Source organism: Protobothrops mucrosquamatus, unplaced genomic scaffold, assembly GCF_001527695.2.
Source record: "Protobothrops mucrosquamatus isolate PMUCROS unplaced genomic scaffold, P.Mucros_1.0 scaffold1771, whole genome shotgun sequence".
NCBI classification, from domain to species: Eukaryota; Metazoa; Chordata; class Lepidosauria; order Squamata; family Viperidae; genus Protobothrops; species Protobothrops mucrosquamatus.
The window spans coordinates 390,632-417,331 of record NW_015387909.1 but is presented as its reverse complement, the minus strand read 5'-3'; the positions used below and the strand labels follow the sequence as shown (position 1 = coordinate 417,331).

At 41.8% G+C, this 26,700-nt stretch overlaps 1 protein-coding gene across 1 annotated transcript in view; it reads left to right on the top strand.

Moving 5' to 3' along the window:
* Positions 1 to 26,700, top strand: part of FAT3 (FAT atypical cadherin 3) — a 285,051-nt gene that overhangs the window by 143,270 nt on the left and 115,081 nt on the right. The window contains exons 7-10 of the mRNA XM_029285492.1: positions 1,167 to 1,306; positions 11,330 to 11,605; positions 13,604 to 13,814; positions 18,632 to 22,705. Coding sequence (XP_029141325.1) covers positions 1,167 to 1,306; positions 11,330 to 11,605; positions 13,604 to 13,814; positions 18,632 to 22,705 — 4,701 coding nt within the window. The remainder of the gene's footprint in view (positions 1 to 1,166; positions 1,307 to 11,329; positions 11,606 to 13,603; positions 13,815 to 18,631; positions 22,706 to 26,700) is intronic.

Sequence of the window (26,700 nt, the reverse complement as noted above, 5' to 3'; positions counted from 1 at the left end):
TATCAGGGGTAGTCAACCTTGGCTCTTTTATGACTCGTGGACTTCAACTCCCAGAATTCCTGAGCCAGCTAAGCTGGCTCAGGAATTCTGGGAATTGAAGTCCACGAGTCATAATAGAGCCAAGGTTGACTACCCCTGGATTATATAGTGACTACCCTGGACTTGATGGACCCGCTAGGTCTTCCTCTGCCATCAGCTTTTTTATGTGCTAATCATGTACAAGAAATAAGCTAAGGACAGCCATCATGATGCTCCCCCTTTCCTTTTTTCTAAGAGTCTGACACACCTCCCTAAATATTTTTCTCTCCTGTATCTCCAGGAGAAAGCTCTTTTCTCCAATCAGAAGAATCACACTCTCTTTCAGATCAATGGAGGCTTTTTAAACGCATGGGAGCATTTAAACTTAGGAGCAGACTTGCCTACTAATTGAAAGAAAATCAAGATTTGCTTTCAAACACACTGCCATGAAGACAGTGGGAGTTATGTGCATTAGACTTTTTTTGTGTTTTCGGTGATCCTAACACATGCTAAACAGAAAATCGTGGGTTCAATGCTAAGTCACCCTAAGTAAATTTGACATGTAACCGGTGGGAGGTGGAAACGTTAAAGTTCTTGACTGGGTAGCCAGTCCAGATAACTTAGATATTCTGGCTAGTTAGTCAACCAGTTGGACCTGGTTTAAAGCAGCTTTCTATGAGAAATGATATTTCTTTCATGAAGAGGACTGTTAATTAAAGGAGTCAACTATTTAAAAAAAAAAAACACGTCTAGGGCCCTGCTGGCACTGGATAAATAGTGTGACATGAAAATGATGCTCAAATCTTGATCCCAAAGGCATATGCAATGACGATGGGGCTTTCATATTAACAAGGGTGTACATCTACACTCCGCATGGATGAATTGCTGAATCTTTTATCTGCAATATTGGTTGTTATTTTCTTCTCCCCATCCTGTCCCTTGTTGCACAATATCTGTTCTGAAATATAGAAATGATGCCTGAAAGGGAAAAATTAGCGTAGAACAAAGATGATAACGCATGTTTTGTGCAGTGCCTCTATGTAAATCAGCACATCCTGGTCTGTGCCTGTTGCCTTGGGTATTTTATTGTCTTGAATCAAAAACATTTCTGTGAATGTAATTGTACTTTCTGTTGTAACGACAACTAGGGGGGAATTTCGAGAGCTCTTTCGAAGCCGACAAAGGCGTGGGGACGATTGTCGTTGCAAAACCCTTGGATGCAGAGCAGAGGTCAATGTACAACATGACAGTGGAAGTCACCGATGGAACCAACGTAGCCAGCACCCAGGTAGCATCTGTTATCACGTCTGTCCCTAATTCGCACATAAAAGTTATGAAAATGCACCTCTTGTTCATGAATATGTTCCTCATGTTCTAATGAAGGGAATCTCTTAATCAGCTAAACCGTTTATTTGCTTCTTGCATACAGTTATTACATGTATATATTGTACCAATAAAAGAGAATATTTGTAGCTCAGGGTTGAAATGAGGGGTCCTTGGTGCTCTCTGAGCTTGGTTGTTTTCTTGCAGACATTTCATTACCCAACTAGGTAACATCAGTGCTCTGATGATGTTACCTAGTTTGGTAATGAAATGTCTGCAAGGAAACAATCAAGCTCAGAGAATACTAAGGACCCCACAATCCTGTGTGTCTCCATTCACATTCACTTATAAAATACCTACTTTCTGGACAGCTGATTTTAACATCTGAAGATGAACCTCATAGCATCTGTGAATTCCATAGAATTTGTAGCTGTGGCCAAAAACATTGTTTTGTTGGTTTCCCCCTACAATGGATTCCTGATAACGATTAGAAACCACGCCAGTGAAAAGATTAGTCATCTCCTGATGACCCTTAACAATATCTCCTTTCCCTTCCCAGCAATATAGTCTTTCACTGTTTATGCTCAAATGCACCTGCAATTTTTTTTAAGAAAAATTGGCGATACTTGCCAAATGGAGGGAGGGAGGATAATTCTGGAAAAAAGGGGTAGCAGTAAAAAAAAAAAAAGGGGGGGGGGGAGGGTGTCCAATAATTCAGCAGGTTTGTAAAGCCATAAATTCTCCTTCTGTGGCATCCTGAATGCAAGCCACCAAGCAACTGAGCTCCAATTTGTAGAATGAAACTACATTTATATGTATAATTGGATAGCACTTGCTGGTTGCTTTTCTTTCCCTACCCTGGCAGTGGGTCTGCTCTGTTGCTGAAGGAGGCGAAAGATGTCGGAATGCCAAAAATGTTTTCCTACCGTAATGTGGTCAATGAGGTGGATCTGTGAAACAGTTTTAGTTTCTGTAATGAGAATGGCTGCCACTCAATTACAGGTTTGGGTTTTCTTTCCTGCTTAAAAACTGTGATGATTTCCTATTCCCTTCGGAGGCCTTGCATATGGCCCATTACTGCTCCAGGAAAGGGAGTCCAATAATGGTGGTTTACAAATTCACGCAAGGGCTAAGTTAGTGGTGTATTAGCTCTGATGGCAGCTAACCAAAAGAACTTAAGGGATCTGAGTGGGCTTAGTCAATTCAGGGCTCCGTAAATTCTCAGCCGTTTGGGGCTGGGAAAATGTGGGATTAAAAAAACGGATCCGAGTTGACTCCCAAAGCCAACCGCTTTGCAATAGGTTTCATGATTTGTCCGGATGGGCTCTCAATCTCTTGGAGAATGGAAAACTACTAGCAATGCTTTCATGCTGGCCAAGTTCCCTTTTAATGCTTCTTTGCAAAGACTTGAAGCTGAACAGTGGTAGTGGTAGCTATGATTTATTGTCTGAGAATGAGTACAAAGGAACCTATCAGGTTGATTAACCTCAACAAAGGTTGAGCCAGAGAGAAGCTTTGCCTGCATCCTCTTGCTTAATTCTTCTCTTCTTTTAGTCATCTGGCAGTTTGCAATATGTTTGTATTAATCTTTTCCCCATCTGAAAATTTGGGAAACAGAGCAGCTCTCCCACTTAAATTAACGCATAGATTATGTTCACAGTCGTGCATTCACAGATGACATTTAAATTATGCCTCTTTCCAGCATCATAATGTTCTCCTTCTTCCTTCTCATACTCAAGAGGGGCAATTCAGAAGCCACCTGTTATAGTGTCTCAGCCCTAAACTATGGTTAATACAAACTGGGGCTTTGCGTAGGCCATCTTTACAAACTGCTGTTTGAATTTTGCTTGTTTTCAATTAATCGGACTCTGCGGTTTGAATTAGCGAACCAGTCACAGCGATTAGTAAAAGCTTGTGTGGTTTTCTGCCATTTTTTGCAAGAGAGAAGAAGAAACATACTTACTTCAGGGCTCATTAGATGTCCGTGATAAACATACATAATCTAGCTGGACTGTATAATGAGAATCCCATTGCCAGATATTGCAGTGTGTATGTATGTGCTCCAAATGTTTGGGATCCCTCTATTACAAGTGGGATATTATTTGAAACTAAAACCAGAATGCCTGGCTCTTGTGCCGATGATATATGTACAGGTAGTCCTTGACTTACAACTGGTCACTTTGCAGCTAGTTGAAGTCACATCAGGCCCCCTCCACCCCCAAAAGCTACTTAGGACTCAGTTTCAAAGTTTTAACAGTCACACACACACAAATGGTAATGTGAATACATTTTGAACGTTTGGCAGCCAACCTGCATTCATAGCCATTTACAGCATCCTGCAGTCACGTGACCATGATATACGACTTTTTATGCTGGAAACCAGCATTTATTTCTGGCAAAAAATGCCCATTGGGTTCATTTAATGACCATGGTGTTCATTTTACAACTGCTGCAAAAAGGTCATATAATCCATGACCAGCATGAATTACGACTGCAATTCCTGGCTCAATTACGTTTGTAAGTCAAAGTATTTGGACAAAGATTAATATTTATTCTTCAGTAATATTTGTCAGAATAATCATAACCTAGAGCAGTGATGGCGAACCTTTTAGAGACCGTGTGCCCAAACTGCAACCCCAAACCCACTTATGCATCGTCGGGTGCCGGGTGGGTGTGGCCCATTGGGTGGGCGTGGCTGCAGTGGTAACAGCAGACTGGGCTGTTCAAGCAATTCCAACTTTGCAAGATCTTTTTTTTTCCCACAAGAAGTTGAAATTGACTGATTGAACTTTTTTTTTTGTACACAGCGGCGGAGGCCTAAAACGCAAAGGTTTTATAAAACCCAGCTGAAGGCCTAGGACTGAGGCGACGGTGCACGTGCCCACGGAGAGGGCTCTGAGTGCCGCTTCTGGCACCCATGCCATAGGTTCGCCACCACTGACCTAGAGCAAACTAAAATTATTTTTCCTGCACGCCCATGGATTTCAAATTTGCTTGCCTTCTATTTTTATCTGCATGGATATAATTGTATTTCTTGGGATCCTTCAAAGTGCAGGGTTTTTTTTTTCAGTTCAGTATATCATATTTGGGAAAGCTCTGAGTGTTGTTGCCAAATTTAGAAACTGAAAAGGTTCAAAGAGTCTTTACCGAGATTGTTTTAACCATGGGAAGTTCTGCAAGGAGTAGAAGAAAATACTTGAAATTGTGGCAACGTCTCTTGGCCATAAATAAAACGGTTTAGGTCTAATGCCCAGACGGAACCAGTGAATGGGACTAACTCACTTGTTTTTCTGTGGATAGCCTGGGGAAGAACGGAAAGGAAAAAGGAAATGTAATAACAACAACAAAATGCTCATCAACAACAAACAAACCCTTATTTTCTGTGTCTGAGAAAATAACCTGGGTGCCCAGCAAGGAGTCCAAAGTGGCATGATATGATGGACAAATGATATAAATGGACAAATGATATAAAACAGATCACAAATCCACCCTAGGAAGAATTTGTGATTCAATAGACATCTTCACAGCATTATTTCTTAAGAGCACATGAATGAGAAGAGCTTCCAGAGTGTCAGAGCAAACGCCCCAACCCCTTCATTTATCCCCTAACCCCAAGGAAAGATTTCCATCAGAACCTTTCTTCCAGATATGTTTGTGATGACCTTGTTCATCAGCCCTACTCCTTCTTCCTCCTTCCGAAATCACTCCGGTGATTTCGGGTCCATCACAGAATAACAAAAGTTGGAAGGGACCTTGGAGGTCTTCTATCAAGTCAAACTGCTGCACAAGCAGGAGACCCCATGCCATTCCAGATATGTGGGCCATCAAGTCTCTTGATGGAGCACCCACAACTTCTGGAGGCAGGTTGTTCCACTGGTTAATTGTTCTCACTATTAGGAAATTTCTCCTTAATTCTAGGTTGGATCTCTTCTTGATGAGCTTCCATCCATTGTTTCTTGTCTTACCTTCTGGTACTTAGGAAAATAAGTTGGCCCCTTCTTCTTTTGTGGCAGCCCCTCAAATATTAGAACACTGTTATTGTGTCCCCTCTAGTCCTTCTTTTCACTAGACCACGGGTAGGCAACCTTGGCTCTTTTGTGACTCGTGGACTTCAACTCCCAGAATTCCTGAACCAGCCATGCTGAGGGGAAAGGGAGAGGTTTCTAAGCTGAGCCATGCTGGCTCAGGAATTCTGGGAATTGAAGTCCACGAGTCATAAAAGAGCCAAGGTTGCCTACCCCTGCAGTAGACAAACCCAATTCCTGCAACCGTTCTTCATATGTTTTAGCCTCCAAGCCCCCTAATTATCTTTGTTGCTCTTTTCTGCACTCTTTCCAGAGTTCCTCCAGAGGATGTTTGTGGTGACAATATTCGACACCCCTATTCCTTCTTTCTCCTTTCCAAATCACTCCTGTGATTTAGGGTCCATCTCATTAAACCTGGGCAGTCCCTTTGGCACATGGGAAGAGTTGTACAACAGGACTTGGTTGAGCTGAGCCTTTCATGTCCTTCTGAGGCACAACAAAATGTCTTTTTGTATCATTTCTAACCATAGGGCAAAATCTCAGCAACACAGAATATAATGCTGCATGCAAATGAATTCATTATCCAACCACTCGCTGCTTATGGGTTACCCTTTTAGTCCAGTCTGATCTTAACCACCGTGCAATTCGCCCATAAAATAGATATGCCAGATACAGTTATTTTGATTATTTGATTTATTACTAGCTTTTCTCAAGCATGAAAGCTGGATGTGGGTCTCACATTCACAGAGCATTATTAATATTAACAGAATTATAAAACTGTTATCAAAAATAAATTGGCTTGCCTAGAGCCAGGATGCCTGCCTAGGATTTCTTTTCTAGGCTTCTTGAGCTCAGATCCAACTGTCTAATTGATCACTGTGGCTCTTTTGCCAATACTGGTTTGTCTCTTAAGGTTTATAGGGCAGTCCCCCTTTTTAAGGTTTATGTAATGTGACAAGTTGGTCAATAACAGTAGCAAAAATCTACTTGCAGTCCCTCACTCTTTCCTCTACAGATTGTCAAGCCAATTACAATAATGTGTCATCAGATTAGAACATAACTGAGATGTTGCTGACTTATTTCTGAACCCAACTCCTGACCCAAACAGGCAAGGCTTCCAAATTTTCAGTTCTTCAAAGGGAAGGATCATCTAACAAGTTCATCCCTGTATAAACCTAACCAATCTATATAAATAAAAATGTAAATGTTCGTTTGTTCAAAATCTTAAATCTCCGAAAGTTCTTCACCGATTGCTTTGAAATTTTGACACAACGTTGCATTCGAATACGTGCGTGTTTTTATATACCTATATTATATAGATGTCACACCTGTGACAGGTAAAACATGCTTTTGTTGAAAAACAGCGCCATCTGTTGGACGTAAAAGCAACACACGCTTTTACCAGACTGAGCCACAGCAACGCGTGGCCGGGTACAGCTAGTATATAATAGAACAGCAATTCCCTCCTGCAGAAAAATGGCCTTAGGACAGACATGTCAAACCCGTGACATCACGTGACGTAACACAACGTATCGGGACTGTTTTGCCATTGCTGGCAATGGGGTGGGCACGGCTTCTGCGTGACACGTCTGGCCCACGAGCCGGCAGTTTGACACCCCTCCCTTAGGATAACTTACATTATTAGGACCTAGAGGAAAAAAATAATGGAAAAAAATTTGCTGAGATGTCACAAACGTGGTTGACTTGAATTGTCAAGGTCATTAGCTGTGAATGCTGTCCCCTAGTTTTCCGCGGGCAAAGAACTTCAACTGTAAAGAAGGGTTTGTTCCTGCATATGGTTTGTGTTTGCACAATTTTCCTCCTGATACCTCTTTCAAAAACCCAAGGAGAAACCATATTTTTTTTCCAGTGAGAAGAATGGGAGGGAAAGGGGTTTTTTCCCCACATCTTTTCCCCCCCTAAAAGATGGGTTGATCTCAGCATTTTTTGCAGAAAAAAAAGTAACAGGAAGGAAGAGGGACCAGTTTTCCTTTTCCCTTTTTCTTCTTTTCCTTTTTTCTTCTTCCTTTCCCCCTCCCCCTCCTATCATTATAAACAGGTAGCCCTCAACTTACAACCACACTTGGGATGAGAATTTCAGTGGCTAAAGTTCCAGGGGTAGGCAACCTTGGCTCTTTTATGACTTATGGACTTCAACTCCCAGAATTCCTGAGCCAGTATGGCTCAGCTTGGAAACTCTCCCTTTCCCCTCAGTGTGGCTGGCTCAGGAATTCTGGGAGTTGAAGTCCACGAGTCATAAAAAAGCCAAGGTTGCCTACCACTGGGCTAAACAAAGGCAGTTAAGTGAGTCATATCTGATTTTTACAGCTATTAACTGAATTTATCAAAGTTGTTAACTGAATCATGTGGTTGTTACACAAATCTGGCACCCCTATTGACTTTACTTGTTGAGTAAAGTTTGAGGAGGTCACAAATGGCAGCCACATGCCCCCAGGACATCGTAACCATCATAAATTCATGCCAAGCACCTGAATTTTATCTAATATTTGGACAACAAACAATCCAAACATATATTGGAGATTTTGTTTTCCTATACATTATAGTAAATCTGGGTGGGGTTTTTTTTTTGTAAAATACAAGAAGAAAATTCAAAAGGATATGAGAAATGCCACTCAAAAAGGCAAAAGAGAAATAAAAGTTTGGTTGCTGTGGTTTCTATTATAAGCTTCATGTGTGATATTAAATATTTCCTCTTTCTTTCTGCTGAAAATTACTTTCTGTTTAAAGGGACACATTTTTCCCAATCCCGGGTGATTTTAAGAAGTAGCCTATGACATAACATGAGCAGCTGTTGTTCATTCTTTTTTCCATAAACCATGATATTTGGGCTGACAAATCCTTTGACAGCTTATAATCTGCAGCTGCTGCATATTGGGGACACTTGTGTCCATGACAAAGTGCCAACTAAAAGGGAAGCCCTTCAGCTACAGAAAGCAGCTGTATTCAAAGTTTAACTCAATTTTAAATTTAATTTAGTGTTTTGGGGACAGGGAATTCTTACCTCCTTGAAGATTGCAGAAGGGAAGAAAACTTATTATGGAAACACACGTTTAAATCACTAACGTTCTCAATTTCAGGGTATAACACTATACTTCAGTTATTTTTTTTTAGTAACAGTCTTAAGCAAAGAACGTCAGTTTGGGTGTTATAGATTATGCGGGATAACTTTTAACAGAATTGGGTATCACTTCTTTCTCAAATCCCCCTAGCCTTACAAAACAACAACTCCCTAAGGCTACCACAGCTTCTTAAGTAACATATAGCCTTAACGTAGAGTTTTATTATGACTGCCTTCTAGATTGTTCCCAAGATGGACCTTTGCACATGACGGAGGAGAAGAGCAATTGTTGGTGTACTTTTTGGTAAATGTATGACAGATGCTAGGAAATGTTGCTAATGCTATGAAAAGCTAATATTTCATGTTTCTTGAAGAGCTATTTTCATAAAATATTGCTGTAAAACCAGTAGCACATATGTAATTTTTACAACAGTAGTTCTGCTTCTCTTTACACTTGTCCATTGTAGGGAATTGACTACTTACATTTTACCAACCAAAGCTTGCTGGCTTGTTTTACTAGAGAAATCCTTCACTTTTTCCTAATAATTCAATAAAAGAGAAAAGGCCCTAGAAACTTTTCCAAGGACATGAGGAGAGGGAAAAATGAAATGTTTGTGGGTGGATTGTGATGTTGAACTAATTGTATAGTTAAAGGGTATGAGTGAATCTCCTATCCTTTGTTATTCATTGATTTTTCCAAATAACCGTCTGCTTCTCAATTTCCTCTCTTAAATTAAATCCCAACAGAAGACACTAGAAGAAAACTGCTAATGTGGAGATTTCTCCAGTCACCATTAAGTCCTACCCCTGAGAAATGTTTGGAGAATTTCTACATCACAGAAATGTATTCATCCTTCCAGTTTCTTTGTTGACAGTTAGATGGAGAATGTTAACAAAACAGGCCTTTGTGTTTTATCTAGTTTTATCCAAAAAATGTCAGAAATGATGATCTTACAAATGACTTATTGAGCCAAAGAATTGGAAATGGTCTGCTTGATTTAACCCTTCTGTTTAATTAATGAAATCAGAGGCTGCAGCATCTTCAAGAAATCCCTGCTCAGCCTTTTTATGAAGGTTTCCACTCAGGAAGAAGAGATCCCTACCCCTCTAAGTTAGAAATGGTTCTGTTGTGATTCCGTGCCAACCTGTGATCCCGGTAGTTGAGTCTGGGGAATCGGAGGAGGAGGAGGTGCCTGGAGAGCCATCAGAGTCGGAGGGAGGCTCTGATGAGCTGCAGGACTTACAAACTAATGAAGAGGCTGGTACTTCCACTTGTGATCAAGCTGAGAGCCAGCTGTGCTGGGAAGCTGAGTCGGACTTGGAGGAAGCACAACTGGAAGACCTCGGAGACGCTCGTAAACGTAGACAGGTCACACAAGTAGGACAGAGGGAGGCAATGGGACGATTCCAGGGGAGGAGGAGAAAGCAGTGAGAAGCCACGCCTTGGAGGCTGCGTAACAAAAAGGGAATGTGTGGGCAGGGCTGGTTGCTGGAGGCAACCGTTTGCAAAGAACTTCAGAGTCAAGAGATCATGGTCTGTTTATTTTGTCTGTGAGTTATTTCCTGTTTGACTCGTTCTCCGTTTTGCTTTTGGACAAGGTCTCCATTGGAAAAGTGTTCTGTTGCTTTTATTTTCTGGGACAATTATCAGGTCTGTAACTCAAATAAAAAGGGTTTATTTTCCAGTCTACTGTTAAAAGAGGAGTTGTCTTTGTGAAGTAACAAGGACGTACGTAGACTGGGACAGAACAGGTTCGGCCAAATGCCCCTCAAGATCATACATACTTTAATTTTTATTTTCTGCCTTTTAAAGCTCTGGGCCAACCATTGTCTAAAACGATTCCATGGCTTCCTGCTATTTTTGAGATACAAAATCATAGTGTAACAAAATACCCTCTAAATAGGATTAAAAATTGACATAAATCTAACCTAATGTAAGCCCATAAAATTGAGTCTTACTCTCATGTCTTTTTCTGATTGACTATCCCCTTTCAGAGATTTGAAGGATAATACCACATCCATCGCCAGTTGTCTTTTCTTTAGGCTGTAAACAGAAATCTTTCCATATAAGCCATGCAAAACCTTTTTTGGAAGAAGGAATATAGGAAATGTTCATAATGAGAGGCTTAGTGGATAGTTACGTCTATGGAAAGTCTCAGTCATCCAGGTCCTGGTTGTGCCAAAGGTGCTTTTTCAAAAGGCAACTGGACTTCTTTTGTTTTTCCTTGAAGAAGTTTTGCTTCTCATCCAAAACATCTTTAAGAAAAAACGAAAGTCCAGTTGCCTTTTGAAAAAGCACCCTTGGGAGTGGACAGTTAAGTTCAGTTTTGATTTTAGATAAGTATGAAGAGACAGGTGACTTTCACATATGCATCTAAAGCACTAAATCTAATAATTAGCTATTGTTCTTATGCAAACATATGTCCAAGATCCAAACTGGGTCAATTACAGGGACCAGATGTTTTACTATTCCGAGCTTTTGGACTCATTCTGGAGCCCATCTTCAGGGAACTTCTCTCTACTGAATATATGCTTTGGGCTATTCTATGAGTTGTATTTATGTGGTGCCTTCCAATTGGTCATTAGTGTTTTGATGGCCGACAATTGGCTATTATTTCCTTGTGCTGCCAAACCCTCAGCTCCTAAGCACCTGATAAGCTAGTGGTAAATCAGCACTCCTGTTGACTGACACGGGGCCCGTTTCCCAGGCTTCAGTTATTTCTTTGGCTATTTTTGTACCTGCATGGCCAACAATCTTAATAGCTGTGAAATTGAATGTATGTCCTGTGTGTTCAAATAATCATATGTCCTTTTGAGAAGAGCTGATAAATATATAAATTTTATTCTCTCTTCTCTTTTTCCCTCCTTTGATTCTTAACTAAAGGTATTAATCAAAGTTTTGGACAACAACGATAACGGTCCAGAATTTTCCCACCCAAGCTATGATGTAATGATTTCTGAGGACATCATGCCGGACACTGAGATCCTTCAAGTAGAAGCTATGGACAGAGATGAGAAGCACAAACTCAGTTACATCATTCACAGTAGTCTTGATTCCGCCAGTATGAGAAAATTCAGGATGGATCCCAACACAGGCGTGCTCTATACCGCTGAGCGTTTAGACCATGAAGCTCAAGATAAGCACATCCTCAACATAATGGTAAGCAGGGAATATTAAGCTGTGCTCTCCAACACAATTGCCAGCTTTAATAGGTGCATGCTATAGTCTTCTGATAAGCAAAACGGCTTTAGATTTGGTAAGGAGGCAATAATTAGTTTCTTTTTCCTCCACTTCCACAGCAATGCATTTATTCACTGTGGAGGCTTTGTGAGGTTTAATACGAAAGGGGGATTTTTATCTTGCAAAATGCTTATACCATCTTGAAGCCAGACATGGTTGGAACATCATCATCTCCCAGTGTCAGGGCTCTCTTATCAGAGATAACTTTTTAAAAGTGTTTCTTCAGAATCTTAACATTCTTTTGGAAGCTGTTAACAAAGCGATTATCACTTTTCTTGCTGTGCTCAGCTCTTAAAACCAAGCGGTCCGCTTTATTGCAGATTTTTGCCGGGGCCTCTTAACAGCAGAAGATACTGATTTGCTGGTGCCTAAATTACATGGTACAAATTGTCCCACTGTGAAGTGTGTGCTGAGTGTTAATGGAACAATAACCTTTTTTTTTGGGGGGGGTGGTCAAATATGATTTCTAAGAATTTTGAAACTCAGGTTGAAAAGCCCTACGAAATGTTATTAGCCTTACTGGAATTGGATTCACTTTAGTGACTAAAATATGCCTACCAATTAAAATTTCCCATAAAGGGAGTCCTCAACTTAACAACAGTTCATATAGTGACTGTTTGAAGTTACAACGGCACTGAAAAAAGTGACTTATGACCATTTTCCACACTTAAGACCGTTGAGGCATCCCCAGGGTCACGTGATCAAAATTCAGACTCTTGGCAACTGGCTCATATTTGTGTCCTAGGATCACGTGATCACCTATTGCGACATCCTGACAAGCAAAGTCAATGGGGAAGCCAGATTCACTTAACAGTCGTGTTGCTAACTTAACAACCCCAGTGATTCACTTAACAGTTGTGGCAAGAAAGATCGTAAAATGGGGCAAAGCTCACTCAGCGACTGTCTCAGCAACAAAAATGTTGGGCTCAATTGTGGTCGTAGGTTGAGGACGCCTTGTAATACCCTAGGGTGGAGATGTGTGAAGGCATTCTCAGAAGATGGACAAGATGAGCACCTTGAAATGGTCAACTATAGATGCTGCAGCTGTTGTCCATCATCACTTATTTGGTAGGATGAGGAATAATAATAATAGTCCTTCTGGGTGCAATCATACAACACTTTTCAAACTAGAGAGGCCAGCTCACAGGGCCATATTCTGCTATATCCAGAGCTCTTCAATCTGCAACAGACATCTTTAACAGAATGACAGAGTTGGAAGGGACTTTGGAGGTCTTCTAGACCAACCCCCTGCTCAGGCAGGAAACCATATACCATTTCAGACAAATGGTTGTCCAGTCTCTTCTTAAAAGCCTCCAGTGTTGGAGCACCCACAGCTTCTGGAGGCAGGTTGTTCCACTTATTAATTGTTCTTGCTGTCAGAAAATTTCTCCTTAGTTCTAAGTTGGTTCTCTCCTTGATTAGTTTCCATCCATTGCTTCTTATTCTGCCTTCAGGTGCTTTGGAGAATAGCTTGACTCCCCTCTTCTTTGTGGCAGCCTGTTAAATATTGAAACACTGCTATTCTGTCACTGCTAGTCCTTCTTATCACCAGATTAGACATACCCAATTCCAGCCACCGTTCATATGTTTTAGTCTCCAGTCCCCTGATCATCTTTGTTGCTCTTCTCTGCACTCTTTTCAAAAGTCTCAACATCTTTTTTACATCATGGCGACCAAAACTGGATGCAGTATTCCAAATGTGGTCTTACCAAGGCATTATAAAGTATACAATACAACAAATCATAGAGTACTCACACAAGAGTCCTATGATTTACAAATGCCCTGGACCACATCAGGAACTTTTGAAGAAAAACTAGAGAAGCAAACTTAAAAACTAATCCACGTTCCAACTGGGCACAAGGATGACAAATATTTCTCGCTTGTCCTGCTCAAGAGATAATTTCCTCTTTCCTCCAGGTTCGCGACCAGGAGTTCCCCTATCGACGCAACTTGGCAAGGATCATTGTAAACGTGGAGGATTCCAATGATCACAGTCCTTACTTCACCAGTCCTCTGTACGAAGCTTCTGTGTTCGAATCAGCTGCCATCGGATCTGCAGTTTTGCAGGTCACTGCCCTGGACAAAGATAAAGGAGAGAATGCAGAGTTGATATACACCATTGAAGCAGGTTAGCAAGCAGAGAATTAAATAACCTGTAAGACTTTTTATGCTCAAGGGTTTCATGTATGGGATGTAATGCTATTTTCTTAACTGCGGTTAAAAGTTTGGAGAAATGTAATCTTAAAAGGGGTAGGTGTGGTCGGTTCCCATAGTAATCAATGGATTGCAATAAAACTTAATTAGTCCTAATAATTAGCTCATTGGCTTTTATCTATTTTGCCTTCAAGACAGGAAGCTTTATTAAGCAGCTGCCTTTATTTGCCTTGTGATGCATATTATCCTTCTAAAAATTGTTCACATTATTTTTTGTTGTGGATATGGTTGTCTTTCCAAAGCTAATTTGCTAAGAAATACACCATCTGGAATGCAGTGGGATTTCAGATTAAACTATTTTATGAGTTACTTCTGAGATTAAAGTTCCCAACTTGCTTCTAAAGCAGCAGATAAAGAAATGGCCAGCGTAGGATCGAGGCTTTTATTTATTTAGAAATCTTAAAATAAACGGACAATCTTCTCTGTCCTTTTGGAGGATAGACCTAGAACTGTGATTAGGTGGGCATGCAATTCTTTTGATTTAATAATAGAGGTAGCCCTAGACTCAAAACAACAGCACTAGCCACAGCACTTAGACTTATACACCACTTCATAGTGCTTTACAGCCCTCTCTAAGCGGTTGACAGAGTCAGAATATTTGTCCCCAACAATCTGAGTCCTCATTTTACTGACCTTGGAAGGTCAACTTGAGCCTTGAGTCAACTTTGAGCCTGTCAGGATCGAACTGCTGGCAGTGAGCAGTGAGTTAGCCTGCAATACAGCATTCCAACCACTGTGCCACTACGGCTCATTAGTGATCGTTCAAAGTTACAACAGCCCCGAAAAATGACTTATGACCGTTGTTGACGCTTATGGCCATTGCAGCATCCCCATGATCACGTGATCAAAATTCAGACACTTGGCAACTGACTCTTATTTATGAAGGTTGCAGTGTCCCAGGGTCATGTGATCCCTTTCTTTGACCTTCTGACAAACAAAATCAGTTGGGGGAGCCAGATTCACTTTACAACCATGTTACTAACTGAATCACTTAACAGTTGTAGCAAGAACGTTAGTAAAATGGGGCGAAACTCACTTAACAAATGTTTCATTTAGCAATACAAATTTTGAGCTCAGTTGTGGTTGTAAGTCGAGGACTTCTTGTATTGGTTGATTCCAGGGTGAGCTGCTATTACATTCCAAATCTCGCTAAAGCCATTTTCAAGATGGGCTTACAAGCCACAGGAGACGGGAGCGAAGCTAGCAAGGAATGTTTTATCATTTCCTACCTGGTACTTCCATCCTTCAGTTTCTTCCTCCAAGCAACTGGTCCTGTGATGATAACCATGTATACATTTCCCATGCAGTTTGGAGGGAAGTAGTCAGTACCAGTGGACTAGGGATTAAAGAGAATTTCACTAAATACACTCTTGAGTGTGATTTGGGGATTTGCTAGTGGTTCCATGGTGATGAATTAAGCATTTCTAACTTTCTCTCTTGAAAAAAATGGCAATGATTATGTTTACTTTGCTCAGTAAATGTGGTGTCCAAGGGGACCTATTCTATTTTTATTAACTTTTTAAAAGTTTGGCGTGCTACAGTGATATTACTCTGGGCTCTCTGAAAAATAGAGGCTTTTTTCCTAGGGATTTCTTGAAACGAACATGCACGGATGAGCTAAAATGGTTAAGTAATCTGAATGGGACAGTTATTAGGAAAACCCACAGCTGGCTTCAAAAGCTGCACTCACCAAGGAGTTGACCAGTTGAAAGAACCTCACTAATGACTTCGATGGTGAGATAATTTGGGTAGGATATCTACTATTCCAGAAGACAAAAAAATGAAACCACATCTTGATGCATTGGAAAGACAGGCTGAAAAACAGAGTGACATGTAATAGACTCTAGTGCTGATTTTTTTTTACATAGGAAATTAAAATCAAATGTACTTCATAGGAAGGGGATGTATCTGTCTTGGTAAAAATGCCTGTAAAAGTATATTGGACTCCTGATTGATCATGAGGTGCAGTTCTATACTACCTCCATGGAATATTTTGTTTTTCAGGTACCAGAAGTAGCAGTGTACTCAATGCTGGTCAGGTACAGGCATTGGACTTTAAAAATATTCCAGGAAAATGGAGCAGGTTCAAAGGACAAGGACAAAGTCAAGAGACCGAAAGAGAAACCAAGGGAACTAGGGATAGGTTGAAAAGCTGGGGATGATATTGTCAAGCAGGAAGACTCAGGACTACACACTAAATTCTAGTTAAGCTGATTTATCGTTCATGCCTACATACAAGAATCTAGTTAACTAACTGTCAGCACTAAATTGGCACTACATAAGAGCCAACAGAATTCAAGAGGAGTTGGACTTAGATCGTTAGCAGGAACTAAATCACTCCAGACTGATAACTCTGCCTGTCCTTCTCCTACAGAAATTTGTATTTGATCTCTGAGGGAAATGGACAGTTTATAAATTTAATAGAATAAAATGAAAATGATAGTCTTAAAAATCACGTAAGAGCACACTTATGAAAAAGATTAATCGCCAGAATACAGGACAGAAATTGCAGAGAACAGATAACCGATAAAAAAATTAGGAAACATTCCTAATGTTAAGGCACAGGAACCATTAGAAAGAGGGGTCAAAGAGGCCATCTATGTCAAAATTGAACAGCCCTCTCTCAATGGAGGGGGAGAATACAATATCATCTATCTCCAGTTTACAACACAGTGCTTTCAGCAGTTCCAAGAAGGCTCCACACCCATTTGCACCACTGAGGTGACCCTGAGGACATGGATAAACCTCCAGGTGGCCTCAAGGACTCTCTAAATTAATGCAAATGACCAAGGAGTATAAATCCTTCCATTCCCCACCATCCAGTTAGAGCTGAAGAAACTTCTTGGATGAGAAGTGAAACGACTTCAAAGAAAAACAAGAAAGTCCAGTTGCCTCTTGAAAAAGCATCTTTGGGAAAAGAGAGTTGTCTTTTCACCATTGTGTATGATTTAGAAAAATGAATGCTACTTCCATCTGCGTGGCTAGAAACGTATTTCAAAATGGAACAAAGAAACTAGAGCAGCCCCTACCTTGATCCACCAATTCCCGGTGGGTTGGAATTACAGACATTTAAGCTCACAATTCCTCTCCCCTCTTATCTCTTGAGAGGGGTCCTCCCCCCCCCCGCCGTTTTGCAGCTGAGCGCTTTGTAGGCAAATGATTTGCTCGTCTTTGTGGTGAATGGACAGAGCGATGCCATGGCGTCGGTTCAGCATGATAGAAAGAAAGAATAAAAAGCTTCTAATAATGAAGGAGGGAGGCACAGGACAGCAGCCAGGAAGTGGGACGGTGTGAAGCTCTTTCCTGCAGCACAATTGTGCAGAAGCTTGAAACCTTTTAATGAGACTTTATCTCTCCATGACTATCACTGGTTCCTTTTTCATCCCTCTCTCTGCCAGCAATTTGAAGCTTCAAGCCTCTGTTTCAGATAAAAATGTGAATTCCCACTGTTTCATTATCCACAGATGCTCCTGGATGCGCTGTAATATAGCTTTTTGAGGCCGCCATTTCTCTGATCCATGAAAGAATCTGCAGAGAGGATGTTAATTTTAACTGATGTGTTCGGGCTATATCCATGGCTTTCTTTTCTTTTTCTTTTTTTACTTTCCAGGGCATTCAGTTAACATGAACACTGCACCGGATAATAGAAACCAATAATTTCACACTTAATAACCTCTGAGAGGCCCCATCTTTTATAAACGCCTGATTCTGTGGGAAGGCTCAAGCATCTCATTTGAGAAATACTGTACATGCAGTACAGTAGTCCCATTGACTAGGTGGAACGTACATTCTCCCTTTTAACTGAATCCATTGTTAATGCTTTTTAATTTATAATCCAAAGGTGCACCTTTGAGGGAAATATCTAGGACTAATTTGCTGTAATGGCAACTGGGAATGATTGTAGGAGACAGGAGGAAGAGCGACAGCCGAGACAATGGACTGATATTATGTTAGTTCAGAATAGTTCCAAGCATTCATTCATTTATTGATTCATTGGTTAGATGTGTATCTTGCCTTTATTACTTTATAAGTAATTCAAGGCTGTGAACATACCTATAATAATCCTTCCTCCCCCTATTTTCTCCATAACAGCCCTGTGATGTAAGTTGGGCTGAGAAAGAGTGGCCGGCCCAAAGTGCCTTACATGCCTAAGGCAGGACTAGAACTCACTGCCTCCTGGTTTCTAGACCCATCACCTTAACCACTACACCAAAGTATATGAATAGGAGTGACTGGCTTTTTAATTGGCTTGTGTAAGTCTCCCAAAATGAGCTGTTCTCTACACAAAATAATTCAGGCACAAACTTTTCTATTTCCTGTCCCAAATCCTTTTCATTTGAAAAATAAGTAATTCCTGTATTCAGCAATGGACTTGTCTGACTTTTTCTATAGCATTTCATCTATTCCCTAATTTTTTAAAAATAACTTTTGGGTGTATTCTCTGATGGATAAACTTCTGATAAACTTTGAAAGCTCAGTTGCTTTCAGAATAAAGTCCATTATATAAAAGATGTGCAGAAAAATTGAAGAAAGGAAATGGGTTGTGAATTGGGAGCTTATGAATTTAAGGATTGATTCAGTTTGGTTTTATGGGTAACACATATTATTCTCTTAATGTGATGTCAGTAGGTGCCCACTGAATGTTTTTCAGTCTCGGATATTATAGTTTGATTTTTTTTCCTCGTGTTTAAATTTCACGTTTAATTTTTTCCCCCTATTTCATTCTTTCAGGGAACACTGGAAACACGTTCAGGATTGAACCAGTTCTAGGCATCATCTCCTTGCTGAAAGAACCAGACCTGACCACCATGGGCCAGTTTGTGCTATCAGTTAAAGCAGCTGACCAGGGTTCTCCCCCGTTGTCAGCTACTGCCATTGTCCGCATATCTGTGACGATGTCGGACAACTCCCACCCCAAATTCACGCACAAGGAATGGCAAGCTGAAATAAACGAAAATGTTGATTTTGGGACTTCAGTTGTCCAAGTCTCAGCAATCAGTCAGTCTACATTAGTGTACGAAGTCAAAGATGGCAATATAGATGGAGCCTTCGTGATCAACCCTTATTCTGGAGTCATCACAAGTCAGAGGTCTCTTGACTATGAACACACTTCCTCTTACCAGCTCACTGTGCAAGCCACAAACATGGCAGGGATGGCATCAAATGCCACTGTAAACATCCAGATAGTGGATGAAAATGACAACTCACCTGTTTTTCTTTTTTCTCAATACTTGGGCAGCATCAGTGAGGCCGCACCTGTCAATAGCATAGTCCGGAGCGTGGGAAACCATCCACTTGTGATACGAGCCACAGATGCAGATAGTAATCAAAACGCACTGCTCGTTTACCAGATTGTTGAGTCAACTGCCAAGAATTATTTTACAGTAGACTCTAGTACAGGTGCAATTAGAACTATTGCTGATTTGGATCACGAAACCATCGCACATTTCTACTTCCACGTTCACGTTCGAGATAGTGGCAATCCACAGCTTACTGCAGAAAGTCCCGTGGAAGTTACCATTGATGTAACAGATGTCAACGATAATCCTCCAGTGTTCAGTCAGGCAATGTTTGAAACCATCTTGCTTCTGCCAACTTACGTGGGAGTGGAGGTTCTTCAAGTCAAAGCTGTGGACCCAGATTTAGGAGTCCCTTCTGAGCTGGTTTACAGCCTGATTGAAGGGAACACAGAATATTTTCTCATTGATTCAGTTTCTGGGGTGTTGACTATAAAAAACCACAGCCTTTCCAAAGACCATTACATGCTGATAGTAAAAGTATCTGATGGAAAATTTTACAGTAGTGCTATTGTGACAATCATGGTCAAGGAAGCCATGGATAGCGGTCTTCACTTCACTCAAAGCCATTATTCTACATCAATCTTGGAGAACAGCACCAACATCACCAAAGTAGCAGTGGTCAACGCGATTGGAAACCGTCTCAATGAGCCCTTGAAGTACAGCATTTTAAATCCAGGGAACAAATTCAAGATCAAACCCACTTTAGGTCTTATTCAAACTGTTGGCCTCCCATTTGACAGGGAAGAACAGGAATTATATGAATTGGTGGTGGAGGCGAGTCGTGAGCTGGACCATCTGCGGGTGGCCAGAGTGGTTGTCCGAGTTCTGATTGAAGACATCAACGACAATGCTCCGGTATTTGTTGGACTTCCATACTATGCTGCTGTTCAAGTTGAGGCTGACCCTGGCACTCTGATATACCAAGTGAGGGCCATTGACAAAGACAAGGGTGCAAATGGGGATGTATCTTACCTACTGAAGGAGGACTATGGGCACTTTGAAATCAATAGTCACAGTGGGAGCATCACCTTAAAAGCACCCTTTAACTCTGACTTATCCAATATAGAATATTTAATTATTGTCATAGCTAAAGATGGAGGTGACCCCTCACTGTCTGCTTCAGTGGAACTGCCCATCACCATTGTTAATAAAGCCATGCCCATCTTTGACAAGCCCTTCTACACGGCCTCTGTAAATGAAGACATAGAAATGAACACCCCGATCCTGAGCATCAATGCTACCAGCCCAGAAGGTCAAGGTATCATTTACATTATAGTAGATGGGGATCCTTATAATCAGTTCAACATTGACTTTGACACAGGAGTCCTCAGTGTCATCAGTCCACTAGACTATGAACTCAATCCCATTTTCAAGCTGACGGTGAGAGCCAGCGACGCTCTTACTGGCGCCCGAGCTGAAGTTACAGTGGACTTAATTATCAAAGATGTCAATGACAATGCTCCAGTTTTTGACCACTTTGCTTACAACGCCACATTATCCGAAGCCTCTTTGATTGGGACTCCTGTCTTGCAGGTCATTGCTACTGATGCAGATTCTGACAATAACAAAATCATTCAGTACCAGATAGTCCAGGACACTTTCAATAGCACAGATTATTTTCATATCGACGGGACCAGTGGCCTTATCCTAACAGCCCGTTTGTTGGACCATGAACTGATGCAGCAGTGCAGCTTAAAAGTACGGGCCACTGATAATGGATTCCCACCTCTAAGCAGTGAAGTTCTAGTGAACATCTACGTGACCGATATGAATGACAACCCTCCTGTTTTTAATCAATTGATATATGAATCCTATGTTAGTGAATTGGCTCCTCGGGGTCATTTTGTGACATGCGTCCAGGCTTCCGATGCAGACAGCTCCGATTTTGACCGATTGGAGTACAGTATCTTATCTGGAAATGACCGTACCAGTTTTGTGATGGATACCAAAAGTGGCGTCATCACACTGTCAAATCATCGGAAGCAGAGAATGGAGTCAATGTACAGCTTGAATGTTTCGGTTTCTGATGGTTTGTTTACCAGCACTGCTCAAGTCCATATCCAGATTCTTGGAGCTAATTTGTACAGCCCTGTATTCACACAAAGTATTTATGTGGCAGAAGTCAGAGAAAACGCTGTCCCAGGAACCAGGGTGATCCATGTAAAAGCAACCGATGGAGATTCGGGCATCTATGGTCAGATAAGTTACTCCATCATCAATGATTTTGCCAAAGACAGATTTGTCATTGATAACAAAGGGCAGATCCTCACCACAGAGAAACTAGATCGGGAACTCCCTTTGGAAGGTGACATCACCATATTTTTAAGAGCTCTTGATGGTGGAGGGAGGAGCACGTTCTGCACCATCCGAGTCATAGTAGTGGATGAAAACGACAATGCCCCACAGTTCATGACTGTGGAATATAGAGCAAGTGTCAAAGCAGATGTTGGGAAAGGTCACTTAGTCACCCAGGTCCAAGCTCTTGATCCTGATGATGGCGCCAATGCTAGGATTGTCTACTCCCTGTATAGTGAAGCCTCTGTTTCTGTTGCGGATCTCCTGGAAATTGACCCAGACAATGGGTGGATGGTAACCAAAGGGAATTTCAACCAGTTGAAAAATACGGTGCTATCTTTTTTTGTCAAAGCTGTTGACGGTGGCATTCCTGTACGGCATTCCCTTATCCCTGTGTACATACATGTTTTACCTCCAGAAACCATCTTGCCTTCTTTTTCTCAACCTCAGTATTCCTTTACAGTATCAGAAGATGCCCTTATAGCGAGTACAATTGATGCTCTTCACGTGTTGCCTAACCAAGGAGTCATCTACAGCACAGTTAATGGCGAATTGACTGGCAACAACAAGGATGGAGTTTTCATTATAGAGCAAGACACTGGCATTATAAAACTGGACAAGAGGCTAGACCATGAGGCAGATCCCGCCTTTCATTTTAAAGTGGCTGCAACCCTACAGCTTGATAAGGTGGACATTGTGGTAACTGTAGACGTGGACATTAAAGTTCTGGACATTAATGACAACAAGCCTATTTTTGAGGCAGCCAAGTATGACACGATCGTAATGGAGGGGATGCCAATAGGGACTAAACTTGTACAAGTCAAAGCAACGGACGCAGACTCGGGGGCCAACGGTCAAGTCACCTATTCTCTCTTAACAGAACTGGATATCGACAGGATCTCAGAGGTGTTCACTATTGACAGCAACAGTGGCTGGATCAGCACCTTGAAAGATTTGGACCATGAGAAGGACCCCACTTTCGCCTTCACTGTGGTGTCCTCTGACTTGGGAGAAGCCCTCTCCCTCTCCTCGACCACCTTAATCTCCGTCACCGTGACAGATATCAACGATAATGCTCCCGTATTCCAGCAGGATATGTACAGGGGATCTGTGAAAGAGAGTGACCCTCCAGGAGAAGTTGTGGCTGTCCTTAGCACTTGGGATGAAGATACCTCTGACATTAACCACCAAATTAGCTACCATATTACAGGTAAGGTTCCTTTCTAAGCTAGCGTTAGACCGTAAGAAGAAACTCTGCTGGGGCAGCTTAAGCTTTGCCTGCAGATGTCCCGAAGGTGCTTTTTCAAAAAGCAACTGGACTTTGTGTTTCCTTGAAGACATCAAGGAACAAACAAAGTCCAGTTGCCTTTTGAAAAAGCACCTTTGGAACAACCATGACTTGGATGACTGAGAATCTCCATAGACAATTGCCAGCAGATGTTTCCTCATTCCAGCCCGGCTTCCCTGGTTAAAAAGAATGTTAGATAGCAAAAATGAGCAGACCCAATTTTTTCAGGTGGTCCTCAATGACCACTTGCCGCAGCAACCATTCGAACTGACTTACAACAAGTCCTCAAACTTCCAGCCATCACAGCATCTCTGCCCTGTGATCATGAGCCCTGGTGGCACAGTGGTTAAAGTGTTGCATTGCAGGCAAACTCTGCCCACAGCCTGGAGTTTGAAGGTTGACTCAGCCTTCCATCCTTCTGAGGTTGGTAAAATGAGGAAGCCAGATTGTTGGGGGCAATAGGCAAATAATGCTGGCATTGTAAACAACCCAGAGAGTGCTCTAAAGCAGTATGAAGCGGTATATAAGTCTACGTGCTCTTGCTATCCAGGCACTTGGCCACCTGCCCAGATTTCCAACCATTGCAGTCTCCTGTGCTTGCAATTTGTGAGCTTCCCTGCCGATTTCCCACAAGCAAACTCAATGGGGGAAGCTAGCACGAAATCAGACGTTACCATTACATAAGGTCCTCATTTAACAACAGTAACTGGGATCTGCCAGAACTGCCATCACTAAGCAGCACAGTCATGGGACATTGAACTTTAGAACCATATTGCTTAGCAAGATAAATTCTGGTCCCAATTACTGTGGTTAAGTGAGGACCACCCGTAAAACAAACAAACCAATCAATGAGTCAATCAGCATTAGAGCTGGAAGGGACTTTGGAGGTCTTCTAGTCCAGCCCCCTGCTCAAGCAGGAGATCCTATATCATTTCAGACAAGTGAATGTCCAGTCTTTTCTTAAAAACCTCCGGGGATGGAGCATCCACAATTTCAGGAGGGAAGCTGTTCCACTGGTTAATTCTCCTCATTGTTAGGAAGTTTTTCCTTAATTCCAGGTTGCTTCTCTCCCTGATTAGTTTCTATCCATTGTTTCTTGTCTTGCCTTCTGGTGCTTTGGAAAATAAGTTGACCCCCTCTTCTTTGTGGCAGCCTCCCAAATACTGGAATCCAGAGTGTTCTGTAAGTAAAGTGACTCTCGGCATCTCTAGCCTCTTGAGAAACGTGGGTAGAGAGATTTTTGCCTTTAGTGTTACAGATAGAAGGAAGCGAAACAGAGAAATATAATGTGGCAAATAAAAAACAGACACAGGGAGGAAGCTAGATAGATAGCAACAACTGGGTACTGGTATAGTTAAGTAATTCAAGTAAAGATCTAAGCCAGTGGTGGCGAACCTATGGCACAGGTGCCAGAGGTGGCACTCGGAGCCCTCTCTGTGGGCACACGTGCCATTGCTCCAGCCTTGCCTCCCCCTGCGACCCCCTCCTCACCAGCAGCCCCCCTGGAGGAGTCGCCCCTGAGCGTGTCTCATGTGGAGCAGCGCAGCCAGGCAGCGTAGACAAGACTCTGCCCTCATCCCCCATTGTGCACAGTTGATGCTGTGGGATGCGGGCAGAGGGCGTGGCCACCATGGCGCTGCCTGGGCGATCTGCGGCAGGCCCTGGAAGCAATGAGTGGCTCTGCAGGCAGGCGGGGTGGGGGCGGGGCAGGGGGTGGAGCAGGGGGCGGGGCCAGTTTTTGGGCCCTTGGTCTCTAAAAGGTTCGCCGTCACTGATCTAAGCATAAGACGCTAGAGTCAGTTTGACTTTTACCAATGGTTAGGAAAACGAACTAGTGAGAAACCAATGTGATATGTTATTTTGAATACATACTAGTAAGAAGAATGATATGCATTGATTAATTGATACCGTTTGTGATTATTGTTCATTAGATTTTCTACAGTTATCTATCACTATATCAACTATTGTTAGCTGAACATATGTACCCGGACAATAGTCTGTGTGCTAAATATTGAAAATGTTATTGGGGGATAACCCCAATCCTGATCCCAAGCCTGTCCTGATCCCAACCCCACCCTAAACCTTAATCCCTATCCCGACCCTATTTTATCCCTAACCCTATAAAACTCAATAAAACCTTAAAAAAGAAGAAGAGGAAGAAGCTAGAGTCAGTTTGGTCTCTAGTGTAATGGTTAAGGCACCAGACAAGAAACCAGGAGACTGGGAATTCTAATTCCAAGGTCAAGCAATTTCTGTCCCAACCAATGGATCAAACACTCAGTGGATCCCAAAAAAGAAGGTCCTGCACTTGTGGGGAGGGGAAGGGGGAAGCTAGGAAGAAAAACAAACCCAAGAATGAGAAGCATTATACCGCTAGATCAAACCATATTGTGTGAATTGCCTTCTCCCTTAAATACGAACTACTGGCCATTTGTTCTCCAACTTCCCCAGAGTGCAATTTAGCAGCTCTGACAACTGGAGAGCTGCCATCGTAGCACTGGAGAGTAAATGTTCTGGATCAAGCTGGCTGAAAACTCAAGACCCCCTTGGGACCATAGCTCAGATTCACAAATCCTTTTTTTTTTCCTCCTTAGGGTATTTATTCGGTTTAACCTTTAAATTGTGAACAAAGGAAAATGGAACATTAGCCAGGAGGTTTTTTAATTGGTTAGGTTTGTGCTGTGCTATCCTGCAAGGGGCTCTGTTAACCAATTATGATTGATGAGCAGGATTGTAACACTGTGCAAGTAAGCAGAGACAATGAGGAAAGTTGATCTTGGAGATTGGCTGAGGTCAGGGTGGGTGGGTTTTAATTAAAACAGATTCTCTGAATTTCTAGATAGCAAAGATCAGTGAAATGCTCAGTTTTTTAAAAAAACCCAAACTGCCAGTGGAAAAGAATGGAGGCTCACTCTGTATGGATAAAATAATAATAGTAGTACCAAGCGTGCTTTTTCAAAAGGCAACTGATCTTTGGTTTTCCTTGAAGACGTTTTGCTTCTCATCCAAGGAGCTTCTTCAGTTCTGAACTGAAGAACTTCAGAACTGAAGAAGCTTCTTGGATGAGAAGCAAAATGTCTTCAAAGAGAAAAAAGAAAGTCCAGTTGCCTTTTAAAAAAGCACTTTTGGGACAACCATGACCTGGATGACTGAGAACCTCCATAGACAATAATAGTAGTAGTAGATCTGCAAAATAAGCTGACTCTGATAAAGATTGTAGCCACAGAGAAATGGTGGACAGCCCCATCCTTGGCTGAGTTCTTTCCTTCATTCTCCTTTTGCTGAACAATGATTGTAGAATTGCTTCTCATCATCATCATCATCATCATCATCATCATCATAATAATAATAATAATAAAAAAGTTGGAAGGGACCTTGGAGGTCATCGAGTCCAACCCCCTGCTCAGGCAGGAACCCTACACCATTTCAGAAAAATGGCTGTCCAGTCTCTTCTTAAAAACTTCCAGTGTTGGAGCATTCACAGCTTCTGGAGGGAGGTTGTTCCACTGGTTAATTGTTCTAACTGTCACGAAGTTTCTCCTTAGTTCTAAGTTGCTTCTCTCCTTGATCAGTTTCCATCCGTTGCTTCTCGTCCTGCCTTCAGGCACCTTGGAGAATAGCTTGAATGTGCACACTTTGTGATATACCAAGTTGATTGCCATCCAGAATTTGTGTATCTGCCTTCCAGGCGTCAGTAGTCTTTTGCAACCAAGACATGCAATCTAGATAAGAAATTCCACTCTGTGTCCGTGGGAAGTGTGACAGGGCAGCAAGTAATATCAGATGCATCCTGAAGTTATTGTGCAAATTTTACAGATTACACACACAGCATCATTTTGTCATTGTGACAGCTTCAGCCAGTGACCTATATCTATGTATAGCTTTGTTATCCAGGTCTTTGATGCAAGTGTTTGTAG